General features: G+C 41.3%; 1 protein-coding gene across 2 annotated transcripts in view; it reads left to right on the top strand.

The window, feature by feature from the left end:
* LOC106603107 (calpain-5) overlaps window positions 1-19568 on the top strand; it is a 38449-nt gene that overhangs the window by 16737 nt on the left and 2144 nt on the right. For both annotated transcript variants that reach the window (XM_014196334.2, XM_045716939.1), the window contains exons 2-8: window positions 4042-4237; window positions 5360-5491; window positions 6938-7146; window positions 7257-7449; window positions 11312-11502; window positions 11640-11717; window positions 14988-15306. In XM_014196334.2, coding sequence (XP_014051809.2) covers window positions 4073-4237; window positions 5360-5491; window positions 6938-7146; window positions 7257-7449; window positions 11312-11502; window positions 11640-11717; window positions 14988-15306 — 1287 coding nt within the window. In that variant the 5' untranslated portion in view covers window positions 4042-4072. The remainder of the gene's footprint in view (window positions 1-4041; window positions 4238-5359; window positions 5492-6937; window positions 7147-7256; window positions 7450-11311; window positions 11503-11639; window positions 11718-14987; window positions 15307-19568) is intronic.

Here is a 19568-nt window from a genome sequence, read left to right as displayed (position 1 = left end):
AGCATTACAATAGCCAAGCATGCCCTAAAGTAAATAAACCGGAAGCCTTGACAGTAGCCTATGTGACAGTGTGGGTAGGCTATAGTACTGCTGTGCAATAGGATTAGGAGCGTGACATCATATTGTAGCCTATTTAATTTCAGAGCCTATACCAAGGCAGGAGATATAAACAAAATAATGTAATAATAAACAAAATATTGAACAACAATTCGTATTTTGCATAGAAGCGTGGGCCGTAGCATTATATTTTTTATATCCAATTGCGATCTTGTCTCATAGCTGCAACTCCCCAACAGGCTCGGGAGAGGCAAAGGTCAAGTCATGCGTCTTCCAAAACATGACCCGCCAAGCCGCACTGCTTCTGAACACCCACTCGCTTAACCTGGAAGCCAGCTGCACCAATGTGTCAGAGGTGTCCAGCCCGCCACAAGGAGTTGCTAGAGCGCCATGAGCCAAGTAAAGCCCCCCTGGCCAAGCCATCCCCTAACCCACACAACACTGTACGAATTGTGCACTGCCCTATGGGACTCCCGGTCACGGCGGGTTGTGACATAGCCGGGGATCAACACTGTGATGCAGTGCCTTAGACTCCTGCAACTCTTGGGAGGTCACAGGCTCTAGCATTTATTTAGATATTGTTCAAAAGGACAAATATAACCCTTTGGTTGTTCTCAATCTCTGACACTAGCACCTCTATTTAAGTCTAGGGAAGAAAAAAATGTCTGAGCCTGAGATGGTTGTCTGAGTCTGAGATGGTTATCTGAGCCTGAGATGGTTATCTGAGCCTGAGATGGTTATCTGAGCCTGAGATGTTATCTGAGCTGAGATTCTGAGCCTGAGATGGTTATCTGAGCCTGAGATGGTTATCTGAGCCTGAGATGGTTATCTGAGCCTGAGATGGTTATCTGAGGCTGAGATGGTTATCTGAGGCTGAGATGGTTATCTGAGGCTGAGATGGTTATCTGAGCCTGAGATGGTTATCTGAGGCTGAGATGGTTATCTGAGCCTGAGATGGTTATCTGAGCCTGAGATGGTTATCTGAGCCTGAGATGGTTATCTGAGCCTGAGATGGTCAATGGTTATCTCCTACTGGTGTGCATATTACGGTCGTAGGATTGTTTGATAAATCACACTTTTTCTATGCATAAGAACATTCTAAATTCCATTTGTAAGCAGTATTTTAGAATAGTTTATACACAATATTGATAAATGAGGGCCCCTGTACTCCAGAGAAGTGACATGATATATCCCCAGTTGATATTGGCTTTCAGCTCCAAATGCAGGTGTAAAACGCAGATTATTTCGTTTTTCATGTGCGTGGGGTTTGTATGTTTTGTACGACTCCTTTTTGAGGGTTGCAGGTCAAAATGTTTGAAAACCACTGGAATACATGACAGTGGCAACAAACGGAGTTGGGTTGGATATAGTCATGGTAGACTACATTATCTCTTAAATATCTTCTATTTTGACTGGAATTGTGTTGGTCGTTGTTAATAAGTGTAGAATTTATTAAAGTTCAAAATAGTTTAGCAAAATACTTTACTCATCAGTGTGCTGCTTTCCCCTCGTATTGTAATAATTGCTTAAAGAATCTGTGTCTCCGGGTGCAGGGAAATCTTTTTTGGGGTGCACTTTTTGTTGTTGTTGACCACATGCCCCTCAAAATGTCTGTGCACAGCCCTGGTAAGTGCCTCTACTCTACTGCTCTTTGCCACTACGCAAATGCAATGCTATGCATACAGTGCTTTATTATAAAGTTAAAAAAGATATCATGCGTTCCTGTACCTCAGAGCTCCACAGTTCTCCCCCTTCTCGCGCTCAATGTTTGTTACAGCAACTCCCGATTTACAAAATGTAGCAGATAATACAGGTAGTATAGACTCAAGCTAACCACCATATACAATATCCACACAAGCCACTAGCCAGCCAGACATACACTCACCGGACAGTTTATTTGGTAGACCCATATAGTACCGGGCCTGAATTCTTTGGGGCATTCTACACGGTGTCGGAAACGTTCCACAGGGATTCCACCAATTTCTATGAGTGAGGTACAGTAGACAGTAGTTTTGCTGAGCTTTCTTTTAAAGATACTTCAATTGGGAATGATTGGTATAGTACTACACATATGTAAAATGTGTGCACCATGACTGTAAGTCGCTTTGGATAAAACTGTATATTATTATTTATTTAGCAGGTTGTCATTTATTGTCATGCGTCTTACCCTGGAGGCATCTAGTCAGATGTCATGGTCACTAGCTGGCACAGCCACAAAGTCATAAAATCTGACTTTAAACCTAACCCTAACCTTAACTACACTGCTAACCCTAATGCCTAACCTTAGATTAAGATCAAAAAGAAAAGGTTTGTTTTCATACATTTTTACTATATAGACAACCTAGACTTTCCCATCTAGTGGAAATTGCTCAGTTCTGCCTCTAGGGCAAGATTCATGATGACAAACGTCTGTAATATAAATAATACAATAAGCAACCTGCATATATTGAAGTATCTCTTTGCTTTCTTTGTCTTAGTTTGAGGAAGATACATGCAATAAATGTACATTGTGGCTGTTCTGAGTGTGAAGGAAGGAGAGAGAGATACAAATATTCTAATTTATTCCACTAATTATTCTAGTGTATTGAATGTGGGGGCTTTTCTGCTTAATGTTCTGTCTGAAAACTGAAGGTAGCAGAATGTTGGACATGATGATAATGAACTGTCATCATCCTCACGACAGCCTTATCATGTACTGAATCTCACTGTGATACTAATGGGCTTCGCTTTGAGAGGCATTTTCTAAACTGTGTAATGTTTTTGGGAAACGTAATTACCGACAACTCACTGGGAGTTTAGAGCTTGATTGCGCTCCGGTGACCACAAAATGGAATTATTTGTGTCTGTGTTATTCATGGCAGACAGCAAAAGGACGTGACGGCAGTGGCAGACAGTCACAATATCAGATCTAATCTTGTTTATAAAGAGTTTGACCTCTGTGGTCAGGGGTCAGGGTGATGGGGTAAAGTGCGCTGTACCAGTCAAAGAGTTAGAAAATCATAATATTCCCAACGGACAGAAGATGTTTTGAACAGATGTTTTTCGTTTAAAAACCTGGCACACATGGGATGTTTCCATCACAAAACCAGTAAAAGTTGAGCCTTTTGCTGTTTTGGTAACACTTATTTTTAAGGGTCCATAATAAATAATTTACAAGGCATTTAGAAAGTATTTACCATTTATTAATCATTACTCCCACATGTATAAATCATTTACTAATCATTACTAAAGCACCTTTTCAGCCCTTAATCTAAAGTGAGCGCTATTTATGCTTTTTACATACTTTATAAATGTTTTGAGTTACCACTGTAATTTCTCACACAAAGATGTGCATGAAATTGCTAGACATTCCAGCAGTACCTGGTAAAAGAATAAGCACACAACACAAAACATTTAAGGAAATATGTATACATTTGTGAAAAACTAGCTTACTAACTGTTAAACATTATGGAGTATTGATTAATAAAGGGTGAGCAAACTGTAAATGCCTTATAAATGGTTTATAAATGCCTTATAAATGTTTTTTTATGGACCCTTAAAATAAAGTGTTACCGCTGTTTTTGAGTCAATGGTCAGAGTACAGTAAAATACTGTATGGTTGACCATAACTTTGAAAGTGATGTAGAGTATTTGTTCGTAGATCTTGTTTGTAGAAGACTGTTTTTACTTCCATTTATTAAAATATGCACAATAGTTATTAGCATATTGGGTATTGGATGTATTTATCCTGAGACCAATTGTTTGCCCTGTGGGAGTTTGCCTTGGAGACTATATCCAAACTACGATGATTCAAAGGAAAAATGCCATTACAACATTTTCCAAGAAAGAGCTACTCTGGGATTTATGGGGTGTATTAGTGTACGGTATGCTGAGCTCTTGTCCAGACACCCAGAGTCAAAGGTGAACAATGATACACCCTCAGCTGACAAGGACTCTCCAGATAGTCTGCCTATAAAGTAACATGACGTCTTCTTCTGTGGTCAGTTTGCAGTTTGGAGATTGCAGCGTCGGAACCATGTTCTCCACGGCCACTTCATACAAGAACCAGCATTACTCGGAGCTGAAGAAGGAATGTCTGGAGGACAAGAAACTGTTTGAGGATCCAGAGTTTCCAGTTACCAACGCATCCCTGTTTTACAGGAAACCACCTCCTGGTATCGTGGAGTGGAAGAGACCAAGGGTGAGTGACTGAGACGACTAAACCGAGCGCTTGACTCATTCTAAACTTTTCTATTTGATTTTTGATTCACCTGAGCAGTCACCTGAGCAGTCACCTGTGAGCAGATTTGACCAAGAGAAAAATAAACCTTTGTGCTTTATTCTTTTATATTTAATACCAAAATCAGAGTCTGCATGCACTGTCTGCATGCAAAAACACCAAACAGGAAATAGAATGTCACAATTTGTATTGCTCATGTTTTTCCTCGTAGTTTTGGGGGAAATGTTATTGCTTAAAACACCAATTTATAGGTTGATTTTTGATGTTTGTCAAATTAAAGCTTATCAGAGTGCTATAGACTGCTGTCTGGGACCAGATCATGGTCTTCCTCTGGTGCAATATTGAAACCAATGTCATGTTTATGATTGAACTTTCATATGTTCTGGCTTTTACAAGACTTTTACAAGACCTCTGGCGTTGATGTACAAACAGTATGACTGTGTTATATTTAGCCATATAAAGGTATTGTGGAAGGTGTTGTTTGCTCATACAATATTTTGTGATGGAGTACTTCAATGGTTAATTCCTTTTGAGTAGTTGTCTCTGAGGATTGTGTTAAAAGTTGTCCAGAAGGAACAACAATGCTGGCCTTGGCGATGTATGTCATGGTGAATGTCATATCCACAGTGGTCATGGTGGTGACAGACAACAAACTGTGGTGTGAAATTGGGGTGAGGGTGTTAATGGGAATGGTCTCGAAGTGTGTACTTTACGTAGTGTGTGAGATATATAGTATATGACAGAACATGTGTTTCCAATACTGAAAAAAATGATCGATGGTTGTATCACTGCCATTCTGTTCAGTGGTGGGGGACAGAGTTATAGTATTCCTGATTAATTCATGTATTCCCTTATCTGTGCTTTATATGGCATGTTGCTCAAGAGCTCAAGTGACAAGAAGAGAAAGTACCATTTCTTATTTATCACAAAAGTACAACACCTCAAGAGAGTTCCAACTCATTTTAAAAGAAAACATGTTCAAAGCCAGAAGTATTTGGTAAATAAAAAATATTGTTACAAGCATAATCACTGAGCACATTTCTAAGAAGTATTTGCATTTTCCAAATCCTCTCGTTGGTACAGGAAATCAGCGACGAGCCTCATCTGTTTGTGGAGGGCATCAGCTCCCATGACCTGAACCAGGGCCTTGTGGGTAACTGCTGGTTTGTGGCGGCGTGCTCCTGCTTGGCACTGAAACCAGACCTCTGGCAGAAGGTGAGTTTGGTTTCCTCCTGTCTGGTCACAGTCTGAGATGAGTGTTGCAAGAGAAGACTGTAATGTGTATTTCCGTGTGAATTAGTTTCCTTTAGTCCCCTTATGGGGATATACATGGTGCTGTTTGGGAAGGAACTGTTATGTGAATTTCGCTATCAATGTTCATGAACTTAAATTCATCTACTCAGTCTGCAACCCAGAGTTTGTAAGATTCTGGTTGAATGAAACAGACGAGAGTCCCATCTTACAATAGTCAAAATGTTTATTCACGAGGGTACTCTGAAGTTCATTATACAAAGACATACATTTTATAGTTCACTTTCTACCTACGCACATATATCCACACAAACAGTAGATATCCTACGCACATACATACACACGAACAGTAGGTGAGTTGTGTGCTTCTCCAGAGTTCTCACCACTATGTATCGCTACCCAGCCCTGTCCGTTCCATTCCCCCGAGATTTGAGAAACCTTGAGAAGTACTCCCTGTCCTATCATAAGTTTCTCAGAGTTCTAGCCAGGTCGAGCCAAACACAGTTTTAATTGTTCTCGGTCTTTTCTTCGGCACACATATACACACATTTATCTCCCTCCCAGTGCAACCTAGTTGGACTTATGTTTAATACTTTAATTATGCATTATACTGTCATACGCGTCGTAAGGGACAGACCAAGGCACAGCGGGTATAGTGCTCATCTTCTTACTTTATTTAGAGAGAACACTCAAACAAAATAAACAAACGACCAAACAGTTCCGTAAGGCACACGGCTATACAGAAAACAACCACCCACAAACCCAAAGGAAAAAAAGGCAGCCTAAGTATGGCTTCCAATCAGAGACAACGAAAGACACCTGCCTCTGATTGGAAACCATACTCGGCCACACATAGAAAACGAACATAGAAAATGACAACTAGAACAAATCCCCTCTAAATAAACCAACCCCAAAACACACAAAAACAACACCCCCTGCCACGCCCTGACCATACTACAATGACAAATGACCCCTTTACTGGTCAGGACGTGACATATACATGCTACATAAACAACTAATTACTAATTAGTTACGTTTCAGGGTAGAATTACTTCATCATTATCTTTTAAACATATAAATGATTTTATCAGGAACACATACATAATGTATGTGAAGTATGTGGATGGGCATCTATGTCATTCCATACTGTTGATACCTGACTCACAGTTTAATTAACATAGTTGATGTGATGAATTCACCTGAGGGGCTTTTTAAATGTCATTGAATGGAAAACAGTGTCATCTTTCCTTCTTAAATTACCCTACTATCCCTCAGCAACATTAATATTTTCCTTATATTCAAATGAACCTGGCTAGGAAAATAAGCACTCGCCAATATTCCCACCCAAGTTTAAAACTATTAACATTTTACTAGACATGTGGTTCACTGTGAAGCCCTGTGTGTTGACAGGTCATCCCCGACTGGAAGGAGCAGGAGTGGGACTCTCAGCACCCGGAGAACTATGCTGGTATCTTCCACTTCCAGTTCTGGGTGTTTGGGGAGTGGGTGGATGTGGTGGTGGATGACCGCCTGCCCACCATCAACAGAGAGCTCATCTACTGCCACTCCAAAGTCAACAGCGAGTTCTGGAGTGCCCTGCTTGAAAAAGCCTATGCTAAGTCAGTATACTCTAAACACTACTCAAACCTCCTTTCAAATCCCCTTTTTTTCCCATCTGACCTCTCTGTATCCTCTTCTGTCTCTCCTCTCTCTCTCCTCTTGTCTCCAGGCTCTCTGGCTGCTATGAGTCGCTGGACGGGGGCAACACTGGTGATGCGGTTGTTGATTTCAGTGGAGCCGTGACAGAAGCCATTAACTTGGAGGCTGAAGTTTTCCACAAAGACCAGGAGAAAATGGACAACCTGTTTGAGGACTTGCTCAAAGTCTACGACAGGGGTGGAATCATCAGCTGCTCCATCAAGGTCTATCTTCTCAATTGATTGTTTTCAATTGGTCAGCACACTGTATATAGTCACAGGTAACTTTAACAGGGACAGAACACACTGGGCAAACACTGATTAAATCAATGTTGTTTCAACGTATTGTGATGTGGATGTAACGGCCGTCGTAGGAAGTGGACCAAAATGCAGCGGGTACGTGAATGCTCATATTTATTTTATTACGAACTCCACACAAAAAAAACTAAAAATGAAAACACGAACGACAGCTAACAGTTCTGCAGGCTAAACATAGCAGTGCACGAATACAACTTCCCACAAAGGGACAGGTGAAAACAGGCTACCTAAGTATGACTCTCAATCAGCAACAACGATGTACAGCTGTTCCTGATTGAGAGCCATACCAGGCCAACACAAAGAAATACACAACATAGATAGAACCTAGAATACGACACATAGAACATAACCCAAAAACCCCGGAATACTCAAACCAAACACCCCTCTACATAAACACACACCCCGAACCACATAAAACAAATACCCCCCTGCCACGTCCTGACCAAACTACAATAACAAATGACCCCTTTACTGGTCAGAAAGTGACAGTGGAATCAACGTGGAAAATACATTGGATTTGAAAAAAGTCAGCAACCAGTACAGTTTCTCATTTCAACCAGCGTTGTAAACATTGAAATTATGGTAAAACTTCAACTTAAATACATTGCCTTAAACTGAAAAAGTGGATTATTAATATTGTGAATATGGCATTCTATTTATAGGGCTAATGGTAACTACTTCTAAACTTCCAAAGCTCCAATCAACCATGGATGAATGAGTGTATACAGTGCCTTGCAAAAGTATTCATCCCGCTTGACGTTTTTCCTATTTTGTTAAAAAAAAGCCCACCTGTGTGCAATCTAAGTGTCACATGATCTGTCACACGATCTCAGTATATATACACCTGTTCTGAAAGGCCCCAGAATCTACAACACCACTAAGCAAGGGGCACCACCAAGCAAGCGGCATCATGAAGACCAAGGAGCTCTCCAAACAGGTCAGGGACAAAGTTGTGGAGAAGTACAGATCAGGGTTGGGTTATAAAAAAATATCAGAACTTTGAACATCCCACGGAGCACCATTAAATCCATTATTAAAAAATTGAAAGAATATGGCACTACAACAAACCTGCCAGAGGGCCGCCCACCAAAACTCATGGACCAGGCAAGGAGGGCATTAATTAGAGAGGCAACAAAGAGACCAAAGATAACCCCGAAGGAGCTGCAAAGCTCCACAGTGGAGATTTGAGTATCTGTCCATATGACCACTTTAAGCCGTACACTCCACAGAGCTGGGCTTTATGGAAGAGTGGCCAGAAAAAAGCCATTGCTTAAAGAAAAAAATAAGCAAACACATTTGCTGTTCGCCAAAAGGCATGTGGGAGACTCCCCAAACTTATGGAAGAAGGTACTCTGGTCAGATGAGACTAAAATTGAGCTTTTTGGCCATCAAGGAATACGCTATGTCTGGCACAAACCCAACACCTCTCATCACCACGAGAACACCATCCCCACAGTGAAGCATGGTGATGGCAGCATCATGCTGTGGGGATGTTTTTAATGGGCAGGGAATGGGAAACTGGTCAGAATTGAAGGAATGATGGATGGCGCTAAATACAGGGAAATTCTTGAGGGAAACCTGTTTCAGTCTTCCTGAGATTTGAGACTGGGCTGGAGGTTCACCTTCCAGCAGGACAATGACCCTAAGCATACTGCTAAAGCAACACTCGAGTGGTTTAAGGGGAAACATTTTAATGTCTTGGAATGGCCTAGTCAAAGCCCAGACCTCAATCCAATTGAGAATCTGTGGTATGACTTAAAGATTGCTGTACACCAACAGAACCCATCCAACTTGAAGGAGCTGGAGCAGTTCTGCCTTGAAGAATGGGCAAAAAACCCAGTCGCTAAATGTGCCAAGCTTATAGAGACATACCCCAAGAAACGTGCAGCTGTAATTGCTGCAAAAGGTGGCTCTACAAAGTATTGACTTTGAGGGGGTGAATAGTTATGCACGCTCAAGTTTTCTTTTTTTTCTTTTTTTCTTGTTTGTTTCACAAGAAAAAATATTTTGCATCTTCAAAGTGGTAGGAATGTTGTGTAAATCAAATGATACAAACCCCCAAACAATCAATTTTAATTCCAGGTTGTAAGGCAACAAAATAGGAAAAATTCCAAGGGTGGTGAATACTTTCGCAAGCCAGTGTACCTATTTACACGTTGAAAAAATGGTGTCCTTTGTTGGGCAAATCAGATGTCAATATAGTCTACGTAAACACAACCTCACTCCGAATTTACTTTCACATACAGCTTGTGTAAGAAAAGTTAGAGGAGTTACTTTCAACTATTCAATGTTATTTAAGTAGTCTACGCAAATGAGTACAGAGTAAGTAAATTAAAAACACCCACAAATATAGTTATTTAAACTAATTATTATTATTAAGTAACTGGTTCCACAGCCTTTTTTTTTTTACTCAACTTTTCGGTCCAAGTGTTGAAGCACAAAAATGAAAAAGCAGTGTGTGTACCTAGTTCCACAGCCTTTTTTTAGGTAAGATGCCCAAATAATAATTTATAGTTGAATGAACATAAATAGGCAATTTGAGAAAACACGTCATTTTACATTGATTGAATTTTTGCCTACGTTTTCTCATGTTGGAACTAAGTTTGGGCCAACTAAAAATGTTAAGTTCGGGTAACACTTTGACCGAAAAGTTGAGGAAACAAAAGTCTGTGGAACCAATTACTTAATAATATTTAGTTGAAACAACTAGATTTATTTTTACAGAAATTTTAAAATAAATCTAGTTGTTTCAACTAAATATTATTAAGTAACTGGTTCCACCGACTTTTTTATGTTTACTAAACTTTTTGGTCAAAGTGTTACCTGAACTTAACATTTTATGTCAGTTGAAAACATTGTATGTTAAACGCAGTGTGTGTACCTAGTTCCACAGCCTTTTTTTAGGTAAGATTCCCAAATAATAATTGTTAGTTGAATGAACATATGAGACAATTTGAGCAAACACGTCATTTTAAGTTGACTGCATTTTGTTGGAGCTAAGTTTGGGCCAACTAAAAATGTTAAGTTCACATAACACTTTGACCCGAAAAGTCTGAGGAGCCAGTTACTTAATAATATTTAGTTGAAACAACTAGATTTCTTTTTACAGTGTATGGAACCTGATCAATATCTAAATGTCTTGACATGATAGCTCAGATGAAATGAGCATAGATTGTTTCCAAAGCTAAGCAGTGTACATAGAATTAGGCATCTGAATAGTGGACTTGTTCTCACTTTAACTGCATTACCCCTCATATACCAGTAGGAGTCGCTGTTCAGGCAGAAATAGTTGGACTGTGGCTTCACATTTTATTTCAATATACCTCTTTGTTTAGGTTGATAGCATGACTTTGAAACAATAAAGTTGCTTCAAACATATCATTTTACTACCGACATTGAAACAAGGGCAAATAAAATGTGTCTAATCAAATAAGAATTCAACATCATTTCAACCACTCAATATATAGGACATAGACATTTCAACCCAATTTTAACTAATACATAGTTCTGATAATTATGTTGAAATTAGATTGTTGTAACAACCTGTTAGTCAGGTGAAGTTGAAGTTGTACCCTAATTTCAATGTTTACAAGCCTGGTTGAAATTAGATTAAAAACCGTACTGCTGGATGACTTTTTTTTTAATCCAATGTATTTTCCACATTGATTCCATGTCACAATACGTTGACAAATTATGCTGAAACAACATTTATTCAACCAGTGTGTGCCCAGTGGGAAGTGACTGACTAATGTGTTTGTCACTCTCTTAGGCATCTCCTTCTGAAATCGAGGCTTGGATGGCGTGTGGGCTAGTGAAGGGCCATGCCTACTCAGTGACTGCAGTGAAGAAGGTACAGTTAGGCCACGGTCTGATGGCCTACTTCCAGAACAAGACCATCCCCCTGATCCGCATGAGAAACCCCTGGGGAAAGACTGAGTGGAACGGAGCCTGGAGTGACAGGTGTGGAGGACATGGAGCCTTTATCCTCCCCGCTCATGTGCTGTTCAACCTCTCCACACTTCAGTGCCCAAGTGGACACATCAACTCATTATTTCATTCTCCCTCTTTCCTGTTGTCTCTCCCCCTCCTCACTTCAGCTCAGCAGAATGGGAAAGGGTTGGCAGCATGGAGAGGGCTAAGCTTGGCATCACAGTAGAAAACGATGGGGAATTCTGGTGAGTGTAAACAAAACAATTAAAGACTATTATCTCTTCTGTTCAGCGCATGAGATAGTGGTTTATCTACCGTAAAATTTCAATTAATAGCCCGGGGAGTTTATTTGCTTTAATCAACACAACAGGCACTTTTTATAGACAGGCTTCTATTTGAGCCAGGCGTCTATTTCCTTAAATCACACAGATTTTTCTCATTTGCCATAGTTAATTGTTTAATACCAGCATTCACTTCCAGCATTTTATAAAAATTCTTCATTTCCTGCACTAATGTGTTATCATTTATACACTGTATCAAGTTTTTTGGTCTCAGTATGGCTCTATTTCTTAAAAAAAATATATATTTTCCTTAATAATAATTCTCTGTGATTTTTCGTCAGTTCTTACTTTTGTCACTAGATGGCGATTGGCCGATTTCAAAGGGTCTGTACTACCAAAGTTGTTGACTGTTCTTGTGCTTGTTTTTGTATGCCTTATTTGCTACATGTGGCTTATTTGATCAAACAGAAGTAATCAAATCAAATTTTATTGGTCACATACACATGGTTAGCAGATGTTAATGCGAGTGTTGCGAAATGCTTGTCCTTCTAGTTCCGACTGTGCAGTAATATCTAACAAGTAATCTAACAATTTCACAACAACTACCTTTTACACACAAGTGTAAAGGAATGAATAAAAATATGTACATAGAAATATATGGATGAGCGATGGCCGAACGGTATAGGCAAGATGCAGTAGATGGTATAGAGTACAGTATATACATATGAGATGAGTAATGTAGGGTATGTAAACATTCTATAAAGTGGCATTGTTTAAAGTGACTAGTGATACATTTATTACATCCAATTTTTAATTATTAAAGTGGCTAGAGATTTGAGTCAGTATGTTGGCAGGAGCCACTCAATGTTAGTGATGGCTGTTTAACAGTCTGATGGCCTTGAGATAGAAGCTGTTTTTCAGTCTCTCGGTCCCAGCTTTGATGCACCTGTACTGACCTCACCTTCTGGATGATAGCGGGGTGAACAGGCAGTGGCTCGGGTGGTTGTTGGCCTTGATAATCTTTTTGGCATTCCTGTGACATCGGGTGGTGTAGGTGTCCTGGAGGGCAGGTAGTTTGCCCCTGGTGATGCGTTGTGCAGACCTCACTACCCTCTGGAGAGCCTTACGGTTGTGGGCGGAGCAGTTGCCGTACCAGGCGGTGATACAGCCCGACAGGATGCTCTCGATTGTGCATCTGTAAAAGTTTGTGAGTGTTTTTGGTGACAAGCCAAATTTCTTCAGCCTGAGGTTGAAGAGGCGCTGTTGCGCCTTCTTCACCTCGCTGTCTGTGGGTGGACCATTTCAGTTTGTCTGTGATGGGTACGCCGAGGAACTTAAAACTTTACACCTTCACTACTGTCCCGTCGATGTGGATAGGGGGGGTACTCCCTCTACTGTTTCCTGAAGTCCACGATCATCTCCTTTGTTTTGTTGACGTTAAGTGTGAGGTTATTTTCCTGACACCACACTCTGAGGGCCCTCACCTCCTCCCAGTAGGCTGTCTCGTCGTCGTAGTGTCGTCTGCAAACTTGATGATTGAGTTGGAGGCGTGCATGGCCACGCAGTCATGGGTGAACAGGGAGTGCAGGAGAGGGATGAGAACGCACCCTTGTGGGGCCCCAGTGTTGAGGATCAGCGGGGTGGAGATGTTGCTTCCTACCCTCACCACCTGGGGGCGTCCCGTCAGAAAGTCCAGGACCCAGTTGCACAGGGCGGGGTCGAGACCCAGGGTCTCGAGATTAATGACGAGTTTGGAGGGTACTATGGTGTTAAATGCTTAGCTGTAGTCGATGAACAGCATTCTTACATAGGTATTCCTCTTGTACAGATGGGTTAGGGCAGTGTGCAGTGTGATTGCGATTGCGTCATCTGTGGACCTATTGGGGCGGTAAGCAAATTGAAGTGGGTCTAGGGTGTCAGGTAGGGTGGAGGTGATATGATCCTTGACTAGTCTCTCAAAGCACTTCATGATGACGGAAGTGAGTGCTATTGGGCAATAGTTGTTTAGCTCAGTCACCTTAGCTTTCTTGGGAACATGAACAATGGTGGCCCTCTTGAAGCATGTGGGAACAGCAGACTGGGATAGGGATTGATTGAATATGTCCGTAAACACAACAGCCAGCTGGTCTGCACATGCTCTGAGGACGCGGCTAGGGATGCCGTCTGGACCGGCAGCCTTGCGAGGGTTAAGACGTTTAAATGTTTTACTCACGTTGGCTGCGGTGAAGGAGAGCCCGCAGGTTTAGGTAGCGGGCCGTGTTGGTGGCACTGTATGGTCCTCAAAGCGAGCAAAGAAGCTGTTTAGTTTGTCTGGGAGCAAGACATTGGGGTCCGTGACAGGGCTGGTTTTCTTTTTGTAGTCTGTGATTGACTGCAGACCCTGCCACATACCTCTTGTGTCTGAGAATTGCGACTCTACTTTGTCTCTATACTGACGCTTAGCTTGTTTGATTGCCTTGCGGAGTAGCTACACTGTTTGTAATGCTTAGGTTGTTACGAGTGTACTGATATATGTAGGACAAGTGACATACCGACAACTCTGAGAAAAAACACTTTATATTGGAGTTGTGCCTGTTGTTCACGAGCCTCTGCCGAGTCCCCAACAACCGGATGTTCCGGTTTTCAGGTGAAATGGAAAGAGAGACTGTGACCCGACTTCCACTTTGGAACGTTAACAATGCGACACTCCGTCTTAACTCCTCCACATTTACTGGATTGGTTGAACAGTGCAGAACAAAACTTCCCTCAACAGTTTGTTACTTTTAGGCTTCATGTGTTACTTTTAGGCTTTCTACGTTAGATTAGTTGTTCACACACGTATCTGCTCTCTCATTGGCTAGAATGCTCCCACCTGATCTTGACTCCTCCTGACTGCCTTCCATGTTTGAAGACATTTATTTTCGTTGTTAGAGCGGCCACTTGAGTATCTGGTCAATATAATGGATAATCTGTGTAAAAACAGAAGATTTCCATAATTATTTTGATTTATTACTGAATTATTTATTGTAACAAATAAACCTTAAACCTAAAAAAAAAAATCATGATAATTCATGGAAACCTAGTAAACAATTAATTTAGACCCAGCGTTTATTTGAAACCGGTGTTCATTTGCTGAAATGTGTGCCCAGCTATCAAAAGGGACATGCGGCTATTTGAGACTGCGTTTAATTGAAGTTTTATGGTATCTACCAATCTTAATTTGTGTGTGTCTCTCTCTGTGTGTCATCTCCATAGGATGGCGTTTACAGACTGGTGTAAGTACTTCACGGATGCAGACGTGTGTCATCTCATCAACACCTCTCTGCTCACCATCCACAAGACATGGCACGAAGTGGTGCATTTCGGGAGTTGGACCAAGCATTCAGACCCCCTGCACAACCGCTGTGGCGGCTGCATGAACTACAAACAGACCTTCCTACAGAACCCCCAGTACCTGTTTGACATTACCAAGGAGGTGGACGAGGTTCTGATCTCCCTACAGCAGAGAGACATGAAGATCCACAGACGTATCGGCCAAGGAGAGAACCTCACCCTCGGCTTCGCCGTCTTCAAGGTAGTTCATATTAACACAATCTTAGATTGACTGCAGTGGGACTGGGGTGAGAGACTGGCTCAGTGAGGGTTTGTCCAAAGGACAGGGTGTATGTCTGGAGCGTGGGGCGTTGGTCCAACTGCAGTTTATTTTAGGGGAGAAGTTCTCTGTGCTACATGTTTGGCTTCCCCATCTGTACAAGAATTTGGCTAAATCAATGGAATTTCCCTTTTCTCTCTTTATCTATTGAACAAACAGCAAATCAGCCAGTGGGTGTTTACAATAATGGGTAGACATTACCTATAATGGCCACATTGGCCAGTTCATGTCTGGGACAAGAACTTCCAACGAGACCTGTAATCACGAAACGATTTGGTAACACTTCATTTTAAGGGGTCCTTATTACAGTGTAATTACATGTGTAATTACACTGTAACAAGTACTGCAGTTAATTGTAACTTGATTGAGTTTACTAAAACAGATAAGATATAGGTCAACCTCACTTACTGGGGTCTACCATACAGGTGTCGTCCCAGATTATAATAAACAAAGTACTTATAATTACTGTGTACATTACCCATTATGACAACCTGATCCGCAAATTCCATTCAAGTGAGAAGCTAAACCCAAAAGTACACCACAGAGTACATGTACATGTACATTACACAGGATTTAGCTACTTGTAGTTATCTTGTAGTTAATGTCTACTCACAGTGCATTCGGAAAGTATTCAGACCTTTTTCAACGTTTTGTTGCATTACAACTTTATTCTAAAATGTATTAAATAAATGTTCTCTCATCAAGCTCCACAAAATACCCCATAACGACAAAGCGAAAACAGGTTTTTAAAAACATTTGCAAATTTATACAAAAAAAACAGGAATACCCTATTTACATAAGTATTCAGATCCTTTGCTATGAGACTCAGTATTGAGCTCAGGTGCATCCTGTTTCCATTGATCATCCTTGATGTTTCTACAACTCGATTGGAGGCCACCTGTTGTAAATTCAAGTGATTGGACATGATTTGGAAAGGCATACACCTGTCTATATAAGGTCCCACAGTTGACAGTGCATGTCAGAGCAAAAACCAAGCCATGAGGTTGAAGGAATTGTCCGTAGAGCTCCGAGACAGGATTATCTCGAGGCACAGAAGTGGAGAAGGGTACCAAAACATTTCTGCAGTATTGAAGGTTCCCAAGAACACAGTGGCCTCCATCATTCTTAAATGGAAGAAGTTTGGAACCACCAAGACTCTTCCTAGACCTGGCCGCCCGGCCAAACTGAGCAATCTTGGGAGGTGACCAAGAACCCGATGGTCGCTCTGACAGAGCTCCAGAGTTCCTTTGTGCAGATGGGAGAGCCTTCCAGAAGGACAACCGTCTCTGCAGCACTCCACCAATCAGGCCTTTATGGTAGAGTGGCTAGACGGAAGCCACTCCTCAGTAAAAGGTACATGACTGCCTGTTTGAAGTTTGCCAAAAGGCACCTAAAGGACTTTCAGTCTATGAGATTATCTGGTCTGATGAAACAAAGTTTGAACTATTTGGCCTGAATGCCAAGCGTCACGTCTGGAGGAAACCTGGCACCATCCCTACGGTGAAGCATGGTGGTGGCAGCATCATGCTGTGGGGATGTTTTTCAGCGGCAGGGACTGGGAGAGACTAGTCATGATCGAGGGAAAGATGAACGGAGCAAAGTACAGACCTCAGACTGGGGCGAAGGTTCACCTTCCAACAGGACAACGACCCTAAGCACACAGACAAGACAACGCAGGAGTGGCTTTGGGACAAGTCTCTGATTGTCCTTGAGTGGCGCAGCCAGAGACCGGACCTGAATCCAATCTGGGGAGACATGAAAATAGCTGTGCAGTGACACTCCCCATCCAACCTGACAGAGCTTGAGAGGATCTGCAGAGAAGAATGGGAGAAACTCCCCAAATACAGGTGTTCCAAGCTTGTAGCGTCATACCCAAGAAGACTCAAGGATGTAATCACTGACAAAGATGCTTCAACAAAGTACTGAGTAAAGGGTCTGAATACTTATGTAAATGTGATATTTCATTTTTTCATTTTTATAAATTTGCTACAATTATCTGTAAGGTTCCTCAGTCGAGCAGTGAATTTCAAACACAGATTCAACCACAGGGAGGTTTTCCAATGCTTTACAAAGGGCAACTATTGGTAGATGGGTAAAACATTTTAAGCAAACATTGAATATCACTTTGAGCATGGCGAGGTTATTAATTACACTTTGGATGGTCTTCAATACACCCAGTCACTACAAAGATACAGGTGTCCTTCCTATCTCAGTTGCCGGAGAGGAAGGAAACCACTCAGGGATTTCACTAGCAGGCCAACGGTGACTTTAAAACAGTTACAGAGCTTAATGGCTGTGATAGGAGAAAACTGAGGATGGATCAATAACATTGTAGTTACTCCACAATACTAACCTAAATGACAAAGTGAAAAGAAGGAAGCTTGTACAGAATAAAATGTAAAAAAAACATGCATTCTGTTAGCAACAAGGAACTAAAGTAATACTGCAAAAAATGTGGCAAAGCAATTCACTTTTTGTCCTGAATACAAAGTGTTACGTTTGGGACAAATCCAATAAAACACATTTTCAAGCATAGTGGTGGCTGCATCATGTTATGAGTATGCTTGTATTCGTTAAGGACTGGGGAGTGTTTTTCAGGGTAAAAAAGAAACAGAATGGAGCTAAGCACAGGCAAAATCCTAGAAGAAAACCTAGTTCAGTCTGCTTTCCACCAGACTCTGGAAGATGAATTCACCTTTCAGCAGGACAATAACCTAAAACACAAGGCCAAATCTACACGAGTTGCTTACCAAGAAGACAGTGACTATTCCTGAGTGGCGGAGTTACAGTTTTGACTTAAAACTACTTGAAAATCTATGGCAAGACCTGAAAATGGTTGTCTAGCAATGCTCAACAATCATTAATCCAGGTGTGGAAAGCTCTTGGAGATTTAACCAGAAAGAAACACAGCTGTGTCTACAAGTATTGACTAGGCTGTGAATACTTATGTAAATGAGATATTTCTGTATTTCATTTTCAATACATTTGCAAAAAATTCTAAAAACATGTTTTTACTTCGTCATTACGGGGTATTGTGTGTAGATGGTTAATACATTTTGAAATCAGGCTGTAACACAACAAAATGTGGAATAAGTCAAGGGGTATGAATACCTTCTGAAGGCACTGTAGCTAGTTAGGCCTAGTTAGCTACCTAGCTAGTTGTTGTGTTATCTAGCTAGCAATAATAGTGCTTGTGTCGACACAAGTAGTTCGCCAGCAAGCTAACGTTAACATGCTGGGTGTGTCTCACGTAATACCCTTAGGGTACGACTACCCTGAGGACAAGGTTCAGGGAAGATAAGACCATCGAGCCCAGCTAATGTTAGCTATCTAGTTAGCTAGCAAGTAGTGATCATAGTATATTTGCCAGCTTTAGGTAGTTAGCTAGCTAGTTAGTCAAGAATAGACAATTCGGTGGTGTGCTAGCTAATCCCCCAAAAATTTACAGATTGCATGGAAAGTCTATTCGGTACATGGTAACTTCACTGAACAATAATATAAATGCAACATGCAACAATTAAAAATATTTTACTGAGTTACAGTTCATATAAGGAAATCAGTCAATTGAAATAAATTCATTAGGCTCTAATCTATGGATTTCACATAACTGGGAATACAGATATGCATCTGTTGGTCACAGGTACAGTACCTTAAAAAAAGATAGGTGCATGGATCAGAAAACCAGTCAGTATCTGGTGTGACCACCATTTGCTTCATGCAGCGCGACACATCTCCTTCACATAGAGTTGATCAGGCTGTTGATTGTGGCCTGTGGAATGTTGTCCCACTCTTCAATGCCTGTGCGAAGTTTCTGGATATTGGCCGGAACTGGAACACGCTGTCGTACACGTCAATCGAGAGCATCCAAAACTTGCTCAATGGGTGACATGTCTGGTGAGTATGGAGGCCATGGAAGAACTGAGACATTTTCAGCTTCCAGGAATTGTGTAAAGATCATTGCGACATGAGGCCGTGCATTATCATGCTGAAACATGAGGTGATGGTGGCAGATGAACGGCACGAGAATGGGCCTCAGGATCTTGTGCATTCAAATTGCCATCGATAAAATGCAATTGTGTTCGTTGTCCGTAGCTTATGCCAGCCCATACCATAACCCCACCGTCACCATGGGGCACTATGTTCACAATTTTGACATGATGCCATACATTGGGCAAATGCTCACC

The sequence above is a fragment of the Salmo salar genome, chromosome ssa04, assembly GCF_905237065.1.
Source record: "Salmo salar chromosome ssa04, Ssal_v3.1, whole genome shotgun sequence".
Classification (NCBI taxonomy): domain Eukaryota; kingdom Metazoa; phylum Chordata; class Actinopteri; order Salmoniformes; family Salmonidae; genus Salmo; species Salmo salar.
This window is presented reverse-complemented; position numbering and strand designations above follow the sequence as displayed.